The 18,394-nt window shown below is 48.2% G+C and overlaps 1 protein-coding gene across 4 annotated transcripts in view; it reads left to right on the forward strand.

Moving 5' to 3' along the window:
* Positions 1–319: 319 nt before the first annotated feature.
* The window catches only part of LOC117657735 (tyrosine-protein phosphatase non-receptor type substrate 1-like), a 183,166-nt gene continuing 165,091 nt past the window's right edge, over positions 320–18,394 (forward strand). For 2 of the 4 annotated variants that reach the window (XR_015732949.1, XM_060684564.2), the window contains exons 1-2: positions 320–637; positions 2,988–3,079. Coding sequence is in view for 3 of the 4 variants with exons in the window: in XM_060684564.2 (XP_060540547.2) it covers positions 3,004–3,079 (76 nt within the window). In the remaining variant the exon portion in view is untranslated. Of the gene's footprint in view, positions 638–1,616; positions 1,767–2,983; positions 3,080–18,394 lie in introns of all 4 variants that reach the window. The other 2 variants (XM_087888991.1, XM_087888990.1) reach the window with 2 other exon arrangements.

Below are 18,394 nucleotides of genomic sequence, written 5' to 3' on the forward strand. Positions count from 1 at the left end.
TCCTTCCTCTCTTCCATCCTTCCCTCCTTCCTTCCTTCCACTTCTCTCCCTCCTGCCTCCTTCCTGCCTGCCTTCTTTCCTCTCTCCCTTCTGTTTATCTACTTTTCCTTCCTTCCTTCCTTCCTCTCTTCCATCCTTCCCTCCTTCCTTCCTTCCACCTCCCTCCCTCCTGCCTCCTTCCTGCCTGCCTTCTTTCCTCTCTCCCTTCTATTTATCTACTTTTCCTTTCTTCCTTCCTGTCTCTCTTCCCTCCTTCCGTCCACCTCCCTCCCTCCCTCCCTCCTTCCCCCCCTTCCTTCTGCCCCCTGCCTGCCTGCCTGCCTGCCTTCTTTCCCTCCTGCCTGTCTGCTTTTCTTTCCCTCCCTCCCTCCTTCCTTCCTTCCTTCCTTCCTTCCTTCCTTCCTTCCTTCCTTCCTTCCTTCCTTCCTTCTCTCTCTCTCTGCCCTTTTCCAGCCCTCCGGAGCCCTCGCCTGCCCGCCGCCGGTTCCTCTTTCGCGGAGCCTTGACCAGTCCTCCGCCTCCTGCTGATTTCCTGCCCCCGGTCCTCCTCTCTTCCCCTCCTTCCTTCCAGAGCCGAGCCAGCCGGCGGGACGTTGCCGAGGCCTCTGGCGGAAACTCCGGAGCGGATCGCGGGGAGGTAGGTTCTCTGCGCGGCCGGGCTCGGGCCGGTGCTTTCCGAGGGCAGGGCAAGGCTGGCACCGCCGCGGGGCCGGGAGGAGCCCCCTTCTCCGCCAAGATCTTCCACGCACCGGGGGGGGGGGGCGGTGCAGCCGGGCCTTTCCTCCCTCCCCCTCCCCACCAACCCCCTCCCCTCCCTCCCCCCCCCAACCCACTCCGTGGCCAACCCCGGCTTTCCCCCCAGCAGCCCACCTTAAGGCAAAAACGACCCCCCAACCGCTCCGCCTCCAAAGCAGGGGTGACCTTAGCTGGGAAACCCCCCCCCCCCAAATCTCAGAGCCTTCTTTGCAGCAACACCGGACCCCCCCTCCCCTTTCCCCCCCCCCCAAAAAAAATCAAACTCCGCTGTCTTTGCAGCTTGGAAGTTGGGAGCGTTTGCAAGAGCCGCATCTGGAAGGAAGCCCCTTCCTCGAAAGCTGGAGGGAAAGGAGGAGGGGTGGGAAGGAAGGAGGGAGGGAGAGAGAGAGAGGGAGGGATGGAGGGAGGGATGGATGGATGGAAGGAGGAGAGGGAAGGAGGAGGGGACGTTTGCCTCTTCCCCACCCACTCACTCACCCACCCACCCATTCCCACCTCCCACTCCCCTTCCCCCTCCTAACGGAGCCCAGCCAATGCTAGGCAACAGAAGTGTGTGTGTGTGTGTTTGTGTGTTTGGGGAGGGAAGTGGGGGTTCCTTCTCTTGCTCAACCGGCAGACGGCGAGCTGCGGAGCGAGCGGGGGCGGCCGAGGTGACAGCCCAGCGCCCCCCCTCCCCTTTTTTTTTCAACTCCTCCCCACTCCTCCCTTTCTCTCTCTCTCTCTCTCTCTCTCTCTTTTTCCTGGCTGGCTGCTTGCAGGGAGTGAGTGAGTGGGTGGGTGGGTGAGTGGGGGAGACTCGGTCCGCGACCCCCACGGATGCCGCCCCTGCTACTCCCCGGGCTGCTTTCTCATCCTTCCAGCCGTCGCTAGCTAGCGGTACCGAGCCCGGAGGAAGCCCCCCCCCCCATACCTTCTCCCGGCTGGGATCGGGGTGCCCGGCTCAGATCCATCCCTGGACCACCCAGCGAGAAGCAGCAAACGGGGGTCTCCTTTCCTCCCCCCCCCCCCCGGTGAGTGGGTGAATGGGTGGGTGGGTTGGGGGTCTCGGAGGGAGGGGGGGGTTGAAAGGCTCGGATGTGCCCGCCTATCTCTTTTTGAGAGAGGGGGGGTCTCCTTTACCTCTCTCCCGCCCACGCCCCCCTCCCCGTTACTTTACCCTGGATTTATGAGTTAACCCCGTATTTAAACCTTTCTTTCTCCACCTCCCCCCGCCCCAATCCACAGCCCCCAGCCCCGCAGTCTGGCGTGGCGACCTTCGGACATGTCCGGAGGAGAAACGCCGAGGAGGGAGGAGGAGGGAGAGGGGGGGGAGGGTCGCAACTTCTATTCTTCCCCAGTCACTGGAGTTGGAGGGGTGGCGGTGGGTGGGGGTCTCTTCGGGGCTCTCCAAGCGGGCTTGATTCCTTGCAGACGTTTGGCGACCCCAAACTAGGGAACAAAACAAGCGCGCCTCACGAACGTCCGCAAGCAATCAAACCCAGGTCAGAGAGCGCCAGAGACCCCTCCCCAAATATTCCCCTCTATCTATCTATCTATCTGTCTGTCTGTCTGTCTGTCTATGTATCTGTCTATCTTTCCTCCCTTCTCTACTTATCTCTCCCTCCCTCCCTCCTTCCTTCCTTCCTTCTTTCCTATCTATCTGTCTATCTTTCCTCCCATCTCTACTTATCTCTCCCTCCTTCCTTCCTTCCTTCCTTCCTTCCTTCCTTCCTTCCTTCTTTCCTTCCTTCCTTCTTTCCTATCTATCTATCTGTCTAGCTATCTTTCCTCCCATCTCTACTTATCTCTCCCTCCTTCCTTCCTCCCTCCCTCCTTCCCTTCTTTCCTATCTATCTGTCTATCTACCTAGCTGTCTATCTTTCCTCCCATCTCTACTTATTTCTCCTTCCTTCCTTCCTTCCTTCCTTCCTTCCTTCCTATCTATCTATCTATCTATCTATCTATCTATCTGGCTGGTCTTCTTCCTCTCCCCCCACCCCCTTCCTCGGATGCTGGTAGGCAAGGAATTGGGACTGTCCCCCCCCCCCACTTCCACCCGTTTTGGAAACAGAGCGATGCTGGCTGCCTTCCTGCCCCCCCAACCTGTTTTTAAACTGCACGATAAGAGCGCCCTCCCCAACTCCGTTTTCCCTTCCTCCTCCGCTTCTCAAACGCATATTTTTTTTTTCCCCTTCTTCTTTTTCTTCTTCTTCTTCTCCTTCATTGTCGACGTCTTCTTCCACTCCAGGCAGTGACTCCAAACGGATCATGGAAACGCCCAGCACGGCTTCCCGGGGTCTTTGGATCTCTCTCCTGGCACCTTTGCTGCTTTCCAGCTGCGCAGGTAAAAAAAAAAAAAAAAAAAAAAGAGCAGACGGGGTTTTGCGCTGTTTTTGCGGGAGTTTTGACATTTTGGGTGTGATTTGTTGTTCTTGTTGTTTTTTGTTGTTGTTTGTTTTGTTTTTTTGGCTGGTGAGTACGACATTTACAGTATGTATGTATGTGTGGGTGCATGTATGAGTGTGTGCATGTATTTTATTTTATTTTATTTTATTTTATTTTATTTTATTTTATTTTATTTTATTTTATTTTATTTTATTTTATTTTATTTTATTTTCTTTGCTGCGGCCTGGTGTTTGACTTCAGGGGGCTCCTGCCCTCTTCTTTTCCTCTCCACCTTAAAAATAATCCACCCAAAGACCCTTTTTTATTTCTTTCTTTGTTTATTTATTTATTCAACCCGAAGACTGTTATCATTGACTGACCATTGATTGATTGATCGATTGATTCACTGTGGTCTGGTGTTGGGACTCCGGCGGGGGGAGGGGGGGGGACTCCTGCCCTCTTCTCTTTCTCTCTGCCTTAGGGGAAAAAAAAGTCAATCCGAAGACCTTTATTATTTATTTATTTATTTATTCAACCCCCAAAGACCTTTGTGATTGATTGATTGATTGATTGATATTGATTTACTTACTGTGTGGCCTGGTATTGGACTCTGGGGCTCCTGCCCACTTCTTTTCCTCTCCGCCTTTTAAAGGAAAAAAAAAAATCAATCCAAAAACCTTTATTATTTATTTATTTACTCTACCCTTTGTGGTTGGTTGGTTGATTGATTGATTGATTGACTGTGGCTTGGTGTTTTGACTCTGGGGCTCCTGCTCTCTTCGCTTCCTCTCTGCCTTAAAAATAATCAACTCGAAGACTCCAAAAGATGAAAAAATGTATTGAATTAGGAGTTCTGTCTCTATATAAAAGGCTACATTTCCTTCTGACTGGGGGAGGCCAGGAAGAAAAAAAAATTGGGGACGTGGGTGTGTGGGGGGAGTTCCCAGGAGGAGGAGGGGGTGCAACTGCCCTTGGCTGGGGTGGAGACCGAGGGCTTTGCAGCTTTACCCCCCCTCGCCCAATTTTCGAGGTGGTCTTACAAGATTGTTCTCACCCCCCCAACAACCCCCCCCCCCCCGCGATGGGTTTCACGGTGCAAGGAAAAAAAATTGTGTGCAAGAGGTCTTTTGGGTGTGCAAAATAAAAGGAGGGGCGGTGTCTGAATTTTTCTGAATGAAATGTATTGGGTCTGGGGGAGAGGCCTACATGGGAGGGGCTTTGTGTGAGAAGGAGCGGGGAAGAAGGTAATAAACGAGGGATGTCCAACCTTGGCCAACCTTTAAGACGTGTGGACTTCAACTCCCAGAATTCCCCCAATCAGCCAAGAGTTCTGGGAAATGAAGTCCACGCATGCTGTGAATTCTGGGAGTTTATTATGGGGGGGGGAGGGTTTAAAATCTTGGCCGCAAGCCTTCAAGTGGCCAAGGTTGGACACCCCCTGGTATAAGGTCTCCTTCTTGAGCAAAGGGGGGTTGGACTAGAGGACCTCTTAAGGTCCCTTCCAATTTTGTTATCCTGTTAATTGGCATTTTAATGGGCTGGGGAATTCTGGGAGTTGAAGTCCACAGGTCGTAAAGTGGCCAACATTAGACCTACCCTTGGTATATAAACCTTGTTTTGAGGAAGTCATGCTAGGAAAACAGGAACTTGGAAGCCTCTTTGTCAGGAAATAGATCAGTGTTTCTCAACCTTGGAAGCTTGAAGATGGGTGGACTTCAACTCCCAGAATCCCCCAGCCAGCGCTGCTGGCTGGGGGATTCTGGGAGTTGAAGTCCACCCATCTTCAAGCTTCCAAGGTTGAGAAACACTGGAATAGATTTTATAAGCTTGATTATAAAACAAAGATTTACAGCTAGTCCTCGATGTACAACCACAAGGGAGCCCAGAATTTATGCTGCCGAGTGCGGAATTTGTTCAGCGAGTTTTTGTCCCGTTTTACAACCTTTCTTGCCACGGTCGTTAAGTGAATCACCACAGTCGTTAAATGAGTCACACAAATGGTTAAGTGAATCTGGCCTTCCCCAGATTGACTTTGCTGGTCAGAAGGTTGAAAAAAAAGGGGGATCACGTGACCTCGGGAAACCTGCGACCGTCATAAATACGAGTCAGTTGTCAAGGATCCAAAAATAAATCGCATGACTGTGGGGGATGCTGAAACGGTCGTAAGTGTGAGAAACGGTCCTAACTAAGTCACTTTTTTCAGTGCCGTCGTAACTTCGAAACGGTCACTAAACGGACGGTTGTCAGTTGGGGACTTCCTGTACGGGTATTCCCCTCGACTTTACAACCTTCGCTTAGTGACCGTTCCAAGTTACGCTGAAAAAAAGTGAGCGATGACCGTTTTTCACACTTACGACCGTTTTCAGCATCCGTGATGTGATTTACATTCAGCTGTTTGACAACTGACTCAGATTTATGACGGTTGTGGTGTCCCGGCCGGGGGGGGGTTATCACGTGATCCCCGTTTGCGAACTTCTGACCAGAAAAGTCGATGGGGAAGACAGACTCATTTAACAAGCGTGTCTCTAATTGAACGATGGCTTTGGTTCCCTTCACAAACGCAGCAAGGAGAGGTCGTAAAACGGGGCAAAACTCGCTTAACGCGTTTCTCCATTCGCAACCTCAATTTTGGGCTCGGTTGTGGTCCTACATGGAGGACTACCTCTATTATGAAATAATAATAAGAAAGAAAGAAAGAAAGAAAGAAAGAGAAAGAGAGAAAGAGAAAGGAAAGCAGGAAGGAAGGAAGGAAAGAAAGAAAGGAAAAGAAGGAAAGAAAGAAAGAAAAAGAAAGGGAGGGAGGGAGGGAGGGAGAAAGAAAGAGAGAAAGAGAAAGAGAGAGAGAAAGAGAAAGAGAAAGGAAAGAAGGAAGGAAGGAAGGAAAGAAAGAAAGGAAAAGAAGGAAAGAAAGAAAGAAAAAGAAAGGGAGGGAGGGAGGGAGAAAGAAAGAGAGAAAGAGAAAGAAGGAAAGAAGTGGAGAGAGAGAGAGAAAGAAAGGAAAGAAGGAAGGAAGGAAAGAAGGAAAGAAAAAGATATAGAGAAAGGAAGGAACGAATGAAAAGGAAGAAAAGAGAAAGAGAGAAAGAAAGAAAGAGGAAAGAAAGAAAGAAAAAGAGAGAGAAAGAGAAAGGAAAGAAAGAGGGAAGGAAGGAAGGAAAGAAGGAAAGGAAGAGAGAAAGGAAGGGAAGAAAGAAAGGGAAGGAAGGAAAAAAAGAAAGAAAAAGAAAGAGTGTGGGAGGGAGAAAGAAAGAGAGAAAGAAAGAAAAAGAAAGAAAGAAAGAAAGAAAGAAAGAGTGTGGGAGGGAGGGAGAAAAAGAAAGAGAGAGAGACAAAGAAGGAAAGGAGAGAGAGAAAGAAAGGAAAAGAAGAAGGAAGGAAGGAAGAAAAGAAAGAAAGAAAGAAAGAAAGAAAGAAAGAAAGAAAGAAAGAAAGAAAGAAAGAAAGAGTGTGGGAGGGAGGGAGAAAAAGAAAGAGAGAGAGACAAAGAAGGAAAGGAGAGAGAGAAAGAAAGGAAAGGAAGAAGGAAGGAAGGAAGGAAGAAAAAGAAAAAAGAAAGAAAGAAAGAAAGAAAGAAAGAAAGAAAGAAAGAAAGAAAGAAAGAAAAGCCTAGGGAAGATATTTACTGTGGTTTTCCTGCTCTGCTGGACGAAAGGGTAGCTGGGCGTACGCAAACCATGACTTACTCATTACAAACCGTATTAGCCCTGTAAGAATTAGGTGTGTTTTAAAAAAAAGCAACACACCTTTTCCTTGTGCGTTTGGGAAGAGGTTGTTGATTGTGGCTTTGGAAGGTTGTGGGGGGGGGGGACGGAGAAGAAAAAGCTGGTTGTGTTATTTTTCAAGGCTTCGGTGAAAATACAGTGACTTGCAAGAGACGCAAAATAAGAGAGGAATTGACCACGGTCGGCTGCCCCAATTGTATTCTGTCCATTGTTGTTGAGAATGGATGCCTCCTGCGCAGACCTCCCCCCACGGAGAATTTGGGTTGGGTGGGGGGGAGGAGGGACGATTTACATGCTTATTGCCGTTGTGGGTCAGCTCTTATTGCTTAGCATAAAATGCACAGAGAGCAGCGGTGTCGTACGGACGTATAGTAGTAGGAACTCATCATCCGGTCCTTAAAACTCCCTTATTTCATCTAGCCGGGCTGGCTTGATCCCATCATGTGCTTTTAATTTGAAATTAATTTTAACTGGGTTATTTTTTTTTTTTTTTAATTTGATTTATATGCCGCCCTTCTCCGGAGACTCGGGGCGGTTTACAGTGCAGTACAGTTAAGCAATAGCCTTCATCCTTTTGTATATTTATACAAAGTCAGCTTATTGCCCCCACAAACTGGGTCCTCAATTTACCTACCTTAGAAAGGATGGATGGAGTCAACTTTGAGCCTGGGGAGATTCGAACTTGCAGTAATTGCAGACAGCTGGTGTTAATCACAATGCTATCAGTCTGCTGAGCCACCAGGCCCTCCCTCTTTCCCTCCCTCCCTCCCTTCTTTGTCTTTCTTTCTTTCTCTCTCTTTCTTTCCCTCCCTCCCTCCCTTCTTTTTTTCCGTCTTTCTTTTTCCTCCCTTCCTCCCTTCTTTTTCTTTCTTTCTTTCTTTCTCTCTCTCTTCCTTTCTTTTTTTTTTAATTTGATTTATATGCCGCCCTTCTCCGGAGACTCAGGGCGGCTTACAGTGCGTTAAGCAAGAGCCTTCATACTTTTGTATATTTATACAAAGTCAGCTTATTGCCCCCACAAACTGGGTCCTCAATTTACCTACCTTAGAAAGGATGGATGGAGTCAACTTTGAGCCTGGGGAGATTCGAACTTGCAGTAATTGCAGACAGCTGGTGTTAATCACAATGCTATCAGTCTGCTGAGCCACCAGGCCCTCCCTCTTTCCCTCCCTCCCTCCCTTCTTTGTCTTTCTTTCTTTCTCTCTCTTTCTTTCCCTCCCTCCCTCCCTTCTTTTTTTCCGTCTTTCTTTTTCCTCCCTCCCTCCCTTCTTTTTCTTTCTTTCTTTCTTTCTCTCTCTCTTCCTTTCTTTTTTTTTTAATTTGATTTATATGCCGCCCTTCTCCGGAGACTCAGGGCGGCTTACAGTGCGTTAAGCAAGAGCCTTCATACTTTTGTATATTTATACAAAGTCAGCTTATTGCCCCCACAAACTGGGTCCTCAATTTACCTACCTTAGAAAGGATGGATGGAGTCAACTTTGAGCCTGGGGAGATTCGAACTTGCAGTAATTGCAGACAGCTGGTGTTAATCACAATGCTATCAGTCTGCTGAGCCACCAGGCCCTCCCTCTTTCCCTCCCTCCCTCCCTTCTTTGTCTTTCTTTCTTTCTCTCTCTTTCTTTCCCTCCCTCCCTCCCTTCTTTTTTTCCGTCTTTCTTTTTCCTCCCTCCCTCCCTTCTTTTTCTTTCTTTCTTTCTTTCTCTCTCTCTTCCTTTCTTTTTTTTTTAATTTGACTTATATGCCGCCCTTCTCCGGAGACTCAGGGCGGCTTACAGTGCGTTAAGCAATAGCCTTCAAACTTTTGTATATTTATACAAAGTCAGCTTATTGCCCCCAGAAACTGGGTCCTCAATTTACCTACCTTAGAAAGGATGGAAGGCTGGGTCAACCTTGAGCCTGGCGAGATTCGAACTTGCAGTAATTGCAGACAGCTGGTGTTAATCACAATGCTTTCAGTCTGCTGAGCCACCAGGCCCTCCCTCTTTCCCTCCCTCCCTCCCTTCTTTGTCTTTCTTTCTTTCTCTCTCTTTCTTTCCCTCCCTCCCTCCCTTCTTTTTTTCCATCTTTCTTTTTCCTCCCTCCCTCCCTTCTTTTTCTTTCTTTCTTTCTTTCTCTCTCTCTTCCTTTCTTTTTTTTTTAATTTGACTTATATGCCGCCCTTCTCCGGAGACTCATGGTGGCTTACAGTGCGTTAAGCAATAGCCTTCATCCTTTTGTATATTTATACAAAGTCAGCTTATTGCCCCCACAATCCGGGTCCTCATTTAACCTACCTTAGAAAGGATGGAAGGCTGAGTCAACCTTGAGCCTGGCGGGATTCGATCTTACTTTAATTGCAGGCAGCTGGGGTTAAATTACAGTGCTTCTGTCTGTTGAGCTAAACCAGTCCACCGCCCTGAGTCCTGCTGGAGAAGGGCGGTATTAAAAATCTAAATAAATAAATAAATAAATAAATCATAGGATACACGTACGATGGAGATGGGAGGCATATCTTCCCCTGAATGTGATTGTAGGGTTTCCCCAGGAGATACCGGCTCATGTACAGCTAGTCCTCAACGTACGACCACAACGGCGGCCAAAATTTATGCCGAAGTTAAACGACGTTGAAAAAAAAAGGGGAGGTGGATCGGTTTTCACATGGTCACGGGATCAAAATTAGAGATGCTCGGCAGCTGCCTCACACTTATGACGGTTGCAATGTCCCCGGGGGGGGTGTCACGTGATCCCCTTTTGCGACTTTCCGACAAGCAAGGGGGAAAAGCCAGATTCCGACTTTAACGACTGTGTCACTAGCTTAACAACCGCAGGGACTTGCTTAATGACCGTGGCAGGAAAGGTCGCAAAATGGAGCGAAACTTGCTGAACCAGCTTTGCTGGCTGTGGAATTCTGGGAGTTGAGGTCCACAAGTCTTAAAAGTTGCCAAGGTTGGCGACCCCTGCATTAGACTTCCTGTTGCTGTGGCTGGCTGGGGCATTCTGGGAATTGAAGTCCAGAAGTCTTAAAGTTGCCAAGGTTGGAGGTGCCTGATCTTGTTGCGAGGTGTTGTTGTTATATACAGATATACAGAAAGAGGGGGTTATAAGCTCAATGGCTTCCTGTTGTGGCTCCGTTGCCTGAGCCTGGGCTATCGACAGATGCAGACTCTGAGAGTGAGGGAGAGGAGTTGGCAAGGCCTCCCTCTCCAGGACCCTCCTCTCTGGCAATGCCTCCGGAGGACACCGAAGACCAAAACATAGGCTCAGAGCTAAGCACGTCCCCGCAGCCACAGGTGGACAGCGACGAAGGAGATAAGTGCTGGCTGGACCCTCGGCAGAGGCGCAGGGAGAAGCGTGCGCAGCAGAGGGGAAGGCGTGCCAGAGATTAGCTGAGTCACTGGACCACACCCCACAGGGTATAAATATGGGTGTGGTGGCCGGTTCAGTTTGTGATGAGCAAAAACTGGAAATAATCCATGATCTCTGCGTTACTGGACTTTGCCTGCTTTATCGGACTGCATTTGGATTAATCCTTGTATTGTTGAAAACTCTGCCTGTTGGATCGGAATGCTGGCAGTCTAATCTTTGTTTTGTGTGAGTAAAGTCTGAACTGGCAGCTAGCCACTGGGTTGCTGCCAGCTTTATCTTCAAAGAGTTTTGTCGTGTGGCTTATTAACTCCGGGCCGTCTGTGGGGGTGCGTGTGGGGTACGGGGACAGAACACTTCCTAATTTAAGCCATCTTTGTTCTGGGTTTTTGCCTTAGGCTTAGAGTCACTTTTCAGACAACCGGTTCCCCAAATAAACCGGGATGCATGGCTAGGTCTTGAGAACGAGGCTATGGAGATTCCCAGTCCATCCAGGTCAAGGTTGTCCCAAAAGTGCTTTTTCAAGAGGCAACTGGACTTTCTGGTACTGTCTAAGGCAGCTGTAGGGTAGAACGTTGGCCTTTTCTTGTCGTTCTTCACTCTTCTTGCGTTGTGTTCATTGTGCCTTCTTTACCGATCCTGTGATCTGTTCCAATACCTGTTCCATCCATAAAAAGAGATGTTGAGACTCTAGAAAGAGTGCAGAGAAGAGCAACCAGGATGATGAGGGGACTGGAGGCTAAAACATACAATGAATGGTTGCAGGAACTGGGCATGGCTGGTCTAGTGAAGAGAAGGACCAGGGGAGACAGGAGAGCAGTCTTCCAATATTTGAGGGGCTGCCACAGAGAGGAGGAAGGGGGTCAAGCTATTTTCCAAGGCACCTGAAAGTCAGACAAGGAATAATGGATGGAAACTGATCAAGGAGAGATTCAATCTGGAAATAAGGAGGAATTTTCTGACAGTGAGAACAATCAACCCATGGAACAGGAGTTGCCTTCGGAAGTTGTGGGACCTTCATCACTGGAGGCTTTCAAGAAGAGACTGGCAGCCACTTGTCAGAAATGGCTTAGGATCTCCTGCTTGGGCAGGGGGTTGGACTAGATGACCTACAAGGTCCCTTCCAACTCTGTTAATCTGACTCTATCTAAAATGATCAAAGCAGGCCTGGAGACTAAAACATGCAATGAACGGTTGCAGGAATTGCGCCTGGCTAGTCTAGTGAAGAGAAGGACCAGGGGAGACAGGAGAGCATCTTCCAATACTTGAGGGGCTGCCCCAGAGAGGAGGAAGGGGGTCAAGCTATTTTCCAAGGCACCTGAAAGTCAGACAAGGAATAATGGATGGAAACTGATCAAGGAGAGATTCAATCTGGAAATGAGGAGGAATTTTCTGACAGTGGGAACCATCAACCCATTGAACAGAAGTTGCCTTTGGAAATTGTGGGACCTTCATCACTGGAGGCTTTCAAGAAGAGAGTGGACTGCCATCGGTCAGAAATGGTGTAGGGTCTCCTGCTGGGGCGGGAGTGGGGGGTGGACTAGATGACCTACAAGGTCCCTTCCAACTCTGTTAATCAGTTAAAGCTGTGAAATACCTCTGCGGGTAGATTTCAGCTCTTGGCGTGTGCGTTCCGCTCTCTCGTTCGAAACCTCAGTCGTGAAATTAATCTGTCTTACTCTTTCATTGAGAAGTTGGAGCTGTGCAGTCTGCCGGATGTTTCTCTCTGCCCCGAGGTCCCTTCCCTGACGAATCTGGGCGCAGGGGTGTAGCGGACGCCTCTTGTCTTGTTTGCACGTCAAACTGAAGCGCACATTTTTTTTTAAAAAAAATTGATTTATATGCCGCCCTTCTCCAGAGACTCAGGGTGGCTTACAATGCGTTAAGCAATAGCCTTCATCCTTTTGTATATTTATACAAAGTCAGCTTATTGCCCCCACAAACTGGGTCCTCATTTCACCTACCTTTGAAAGGATGGAAGGCTGAGTCAACCTTGAGCCTGGTGAGATTCGAACTTGCAGTAATTGCAGACAGCTGGTGTTAATCACAATGCTATCAGTCTGCTGAGCCACCAGGTTATTAAATGGTTATTGTAGTCTGCAATTTTTTTCCTGGAAATCCGTTCACGCTCCCCCCCCCCCCCCATTCGAAGGGGGTTCATCCCCCAGGGCAGGAGTAGGCAACCTTTTTTTTAATTTTTTTATTTTGATTTATATGCCGCCCTTCTCCGGAGACTCAGGGCGGCTTACAATGCGTTAAGCAACAGCCTTCATCCTTTTGTATATTTATAGAAAGTCAGCTTATTGCCCCCCACAAACTGGGTCCTCAATTTACCTACCTTAGAAAGGATGGAAGGCTGAGTCAACCTTGAGCCTGGCGAGATTCGAACCTGCAGTAATTGCAGGCAGCGGGTCTTAATAACAGGGTGCTTTAGACCACTGTGCTACCAAGGCTCTTAAATACTCAAAGAGCCACAAAGGTCCTAACCAGAGTTGAACAGAGCCCCCTGTTCAACTCTGCAGCTGACTGGAAATCCGGTTCTCCCACCATAGTCTCTTCCTAGCACAGCGCTACCTGTCCTAACCGAAAGCCCTATCAATTGTGGAGCCGACTGGCGACAGGGAGCCACAGCAGAGGGATGAAAGAGCCACATGCGGCTCCAGAGCCGCCAGTTGCTGACCCCTGCCCCAGGGCATCAGTAAATCCCCAAGGCAGATGCAAACTTCAATAAAGTCTTTTTATTGCTCTGTGTCTGTAGAGATTCTCAGTCATCCAGGTCATGGCTGTCCCAAAGGTTTTTGTTTTTTTTCTCAAGAGGCAACTGGATATATAGTAGTTAGTAATATAAACAGAAGCACAGAATCGAGATCATGTGAAGCAGGGTGGATTTGATTTAAATCGAGTTGATTTAAATCACAATTTAAATCGTGCTTTAAATCACAATTTAAATCACGATTTAAATCACTAGTAAAAAGGCTGGATTTAAATCAGCTCGATTTAAATCATAATTTTTAAAGAGCGACTGTCATCTCTGCTACTCCTTTGACCCGCTGTTGACTCACCGATAGTCCCAGTGTTGCAGAATATACAGCCTCCTGCTACATAACTAAGCTCCGTTTCATGCTGAATAAACTAAATCATTTATGTATCTTAAATAGAAAACTTACGATAGATTTTTACCCCAAAAGTTTTTTATTAAAATAAATTCGATAAAAATAAAAAAGAAATCCGATTTAAATAAAAAAAATCCGATTTAAATCAAAAAAATCTGATTTTTTTTTAAAAAAAATCATTGATTTTTATCCACCCTGATGTGAAGTATTAATACCGCTTTATAAAACCCTAGTAAGACCACTTACTGGGGTTTTTATAAAGACCACACCTAGAATACTGCAACCAATTTTGCTCACCGCACTACAAAAAAGAGGTTTAATTTAATTTAATTTAATTAATTCAATTTATACGCCGCCCCTCTCCGAAGACTCAGGGCGGCTGAGTCTCAGGTTGAGACTTTGGAAAAAGTTCAGAGAAGAGCAACTAAGAGGATCAAAGGCCTGGAGACTAAAACATAATGAAGAACGGCTGCAGGATTTGGGTTTGGCTAGTCTAAAGAAAAGAAGAATTAGGGGTGACATGATAGCAGCCTTCCAGTATTTGAGGGGCTGCCCCAAAGAAGAGGAGGGTAAACTTATTTTCCAAAGCACCAGAAGGCAAGACGAGAAGCATCGGATGGAAACTAACCAAGGAAAGAAACAACCTGGAATTGAGGAGAAACTTCCTAACAGAGAGGACAATTAACCAGTGGAACAGCTTGCCACTAGAAATCGTGGGCGCTCCCATCACTGGGGGGTTTTAAGAAGAGACCACACAGCCACTTAATGGTATATATATATATAGGTTCTCCTGCTTGAGCAGGAGGGCTGGTCTAGAAGACCTCCAAGGTCCCTTCCGGCTCTGTTCTTCTGATCTGTTTTCTGAAAGGTCACAAGAGTACAGGGCAGTCCTCGACTTTGTAACTTCGAACGGTCACTAAACAAACCGCCGTAAATCGAAGATATACCTGTATTGTTCCAGACCACCCAGGACCCATGATTTGCCCGCCTTCCTATCAGCCCAGCCTGTCGTGTGAAGACCCCAGCCGCTGTGTATGTCCATGTTGTGGCCCATCAGCGGCCTGTGCAGCTAGTAGCTGATTCAGACAGCGAGGAGGCTGGTGTGGTGCTGCGCCAGCAGCCTGTGCAGCTGGCATTCGAGTTGGACAATGAGGAGGCTGGAGAAGATGTGGTAGAGGCAGGGATTCAGCCAGGGCCTTCAGAACCTCCAGAAGCTCCTTTAAGTGAAGAGGAAGAAGAGGAGGAGCCTCTTCTCGATGCACGGGCGCGCAGAGCTGCCCAAAGGCAGGAGTGGCTCCTCAGGAGGAGGTCTCCTCGAGAGTAAGGCTTGGGGCTAATTGGCCACTCCCCTAGCCTATTTAAGGAAGGACAACGACTGAAGCAATTTGCAGGGAACAACTTCGTTCACATGTCTTGTCTTGCTTACCTTATCAGCTTCCTGCAAATTGCTTCTGGGCATTCTGCCAACCACAGTAAGCTTTCAGTTATTATTCTTTGAATTCTTGGCGGCTGTTAATGCAGTTAATTAACAGCCGTTGTTGTAAAAAACTGGTTTATTTAGTAAACTAAGGTTTGAACGGACTTGTGTGTGCTGCGTTTTTTGGGGTCCGTAGCCGGGGCAGAACAATCTGCCTCCTATAGTATAGGTCTGTGATGGCGAACATATGGCACGCGTGCCAGAGGTGGCACACACAGAGCCCTCTCTGTGGGCATGTGCACCGTTGCCAGCTGCTCTCCTGGTTTCCAGGTGCCGGAGCGCTGGAAAACGGCGTGAAAATGGCCAAAAATCAGGCTGTTTTTCGGGCCTTTTTCAGGCCGTTTTTTGGACTGTTTTTGGGCTGGAAAATGTCCCGGAAACAGCCCAGAAACCAGCCGGAAAATGGCCAAAAAATAGTCATGTATGCGCTGGCCAGCAGGTCTTTAGTTTCCAGTGCTCTGGCATGCGCCCATGCCTGGACATGCACACTCGTTCTAGTTTGGCCACTTGGTGCCGAAAAACTTCGCCATCGCTGGTATAGGTTCTCCTGCTTGAGTAATGGGCTGGACTAGAAGACCTCTAAAGTCCCTCCCAGCTCTACCCTGATTCTCTTCTAATAGTTGCCTCTTGAAAGTCCGATTGCCTCTTGAAAAAGCATCTTTGGGTCTTGAAAATAGAGTTTTCGGGCCAGGGACAGGTGTCAAATTAGACCTGTGGCTTTGGGTATAGTCCACAGAGGGGCTGCTTTTCAGACGGGGGGGGGGGCAAAAAGAGGAGCCCCAAAGGAAGTCTTAACAGGGGTGGTGTCAGTGCTTCAACGTTGGCATAGAGAGCAGAGGAGAGAGAGAGATAAGCTCTGAACTTTTGCCTGCTAAATCCCTTTGTAGTCGGGTTGTCGTGGAAATGAGGAGGGGGGGAGACATTCCTGGGAAATGACGAGACAAGAAGTCAGAAGAATGACTTGGAAGATAGCCAATGAGAAGCAGAGATTTGGGGATTGGAAAGGGAGGGATTGGGGGGCAAAAGGTCAGTCTTGTCTGCATTGAGTCATGTGCTCAATTAAAGAAAAGATTTCCTTAAAGATTGGCAGTTTGGAAATTCATTTATTTTGAGATAGCATCGAAGTCTGACAGGTGGGTTCTAAATTTTTTTTACTACCGGTTCTGTGGGCGTGGCTTATTTTGTGGGTGTGGCTTGGAGGTCATGTGACTAGGTGGGCGTGGCTAGCTGGTCAGGGTCATTTCTGGAAGGTCCTCGAACTTACGACCAGTCCTCGCACTTACGACCCGACCCATTTGTTTGCTTTTAACACTGATCAGCTGTAGGGCGGCCCTTTGAAGCCCCCAGGCAAGAGTTTAAACAGTTTTTTTTCCCTCTAGTCATCAGCTGGGACTTAGGAGGTAGCAATAGATTGGGGGTGGGGCCAAATAAAAGGTAAGAATAACGTGGGGGGGGAGGGAGGGCGGGGGGAGGAGAACCGGTTCGGTGACGTCATATCGTCACCGCTACCGGCTCAGCCGAACCGGACCGAACCGGAACCACTGAGTCTTAAAGTTTGAATTGTTGTTGTTGTTTTGTCCAAGTTCTGCTTGGGCGAGGACAAGAAAAAAATAATAATGTATTTTTATTTTATTTTTTTGCGTGGGGGTTCAAGGCAGTGAAGTTTTTTCCTCCAAGAATCCTCCTTTTCCCAGCCTGCGATACAGTAAATTGCCTATTTTTGCTTTAGCGGATCTATTGCGATGACAGGTTAATGGGAAAACTGAAATGCAGCTGGCTGTGTTCCTTTAGCAATGAAATGAAGCTGTCTGGAACTGGCTTCCCGGAGTCAAATGCAGGTAGTCCTCGAACTTAAGCTGTGGCGCTTAAAAATTCCCGCGGCTAAGCGAGACGGGGGCGAAGCAAGTTTTGACTCGTTTTATGACCTTTCTCGCCACGGTTTTAAGGGCACCGGTGCAATTGTTACAAAGTTAATGACGTCGTTAAGCGGATCCGGCTTCCCTCCGTTGACTTGGCTTGTCAGAAGGTCGCAAAAGGGGATCACGTGACACCCCCCCTCCCGGGACGCTGCGACCGTCATAAATATGAATCAGTGGCCAAGCGTTTTGAATTTTGATCGTGTGACCGCAGGGATGCCACGACGTGTGAAACGTGGCCGTAAATCGCTTTTTTCAGTGCCGTTGTAACTTTGGACGGTCGCTAAATGAGCGGTTGTAAGTCGAGGACCACTTTGTAATAAAGGGGGATACGAATAAATAGAGGAATAAAATAAATAAGGTTAGAAAGGGAAACAGAAGTCACCTTAGTGTCCGGTGAAGATGACCATCCAAGCCCTAGATACGGGTACTCCTTGATTTACGAACATTCATTTAGTGAACAATTGAAGTTACGACGGCACTGGAAAAAAGTGACTTATGGCCAGTTCTCACACTTACAACTCTTGCAGCATCCCCGCGGTCACATGATCAGAAATTCAGACGCTTGGCAACTGGCATGGACTTATTTTATTTTTATTTTATTAGTCCAATTTATATGCCGCCCTTGTCCGTAGACTTGGGGCGGCTTACAATGCATTTGTCAACTTGCAAAGCTTTCAAGTTGCCATGAGCAGGAGGGAGGGAGAACTGATAGAGCTGATTGATTTCCCTAACTGAAGTGCATTCCATACATTCTTCCTGACCGCAGTCAGAAGGAGGGTGTTGGGTTTCACAGCCAGCCACAGTGGTTAATTGGAGAATGCGATTTATGACATGGCCAGAGAGGAGGGGAGAGACAGGGTCATAGGGGAACGTAAATCTACGTGGGATTAGTTCTAACTGCGTCCGAACATTGCCGGAATGTTGCTCCTAATAAATGACTGTATTTCTTTTGAAGTTCGGCTCATGGCTCATGAATTAATTAGGGCATCTTTTGGAAACTTCACAGCATTATAGCAATAGCCTGCATACTTTTTGTACATACCTGCTTATTAGGGCTTTCGGCTCCCCCAAGCGGTGTTGTTCTATACAAAGTCGGCTTATTGCCCCCACAATCCGGTTCCTCAATTTACCTACCTCGAAAGGATGGAAGGCTGAGTCAACCTTGAGCCTGGTGAGATTTGAACTCGCACTAATGGCCGGCAGCTGGCAGCTAAGTGCTAGCACTTAACAGCACTTTAGTCCGCTGCACTACCGAGGCTCTTATGACCGTTGCAGAGTCCCGGGGTCACGCCATCTCCTTTTGCGACCTTCCGACAAGTAAAGTTAACGGAGGAAGAGAACCGATTCGCTTAACAACCCTGATCCTAACTGAACAACCGCAGTGGTTCGCTTAACAACAGTGGCCAGAAAGGTCGTAAAATGGGGCAACACCCCCTTAGCAACTGTCTCGCTTAGCCGGGGAAACGTGGGGCTCAATTGGGGTCTTAAGTCGAGGACTTAACCTGGATGGACTAAGCTGAACAGCGGCCAGCAATGTAGTTGGACCTGAGCTGACCTGGTTCAAGTGATGGGGGGGGGGAGGATGCAGCTGTTCGACACGCACGTCGGATCACCTGATTGCACAAGGTTGCGGTGCCAGTCACAGTGTGCGCGAGCGTGATGCCCAGCGGGCCTCGGGGGGGGGAGGGGGGGAGCTCTGAA

Source organism: Pantherophis guttatus, chromosome 3 (genome assembly GCF_059756535.1).
Source record: "Pantherophis guttatus breed Tessera chromosome 3, ASM5975653v1, whole genome shotgun sequence".
In the NCBI taxonomy this organism is placed as follows: Eukaryota; Metazoa; Chordata; class Lepidosauria; order Squamata; family Colubridae; genus Pantherophis; species Pantherophis guttatus.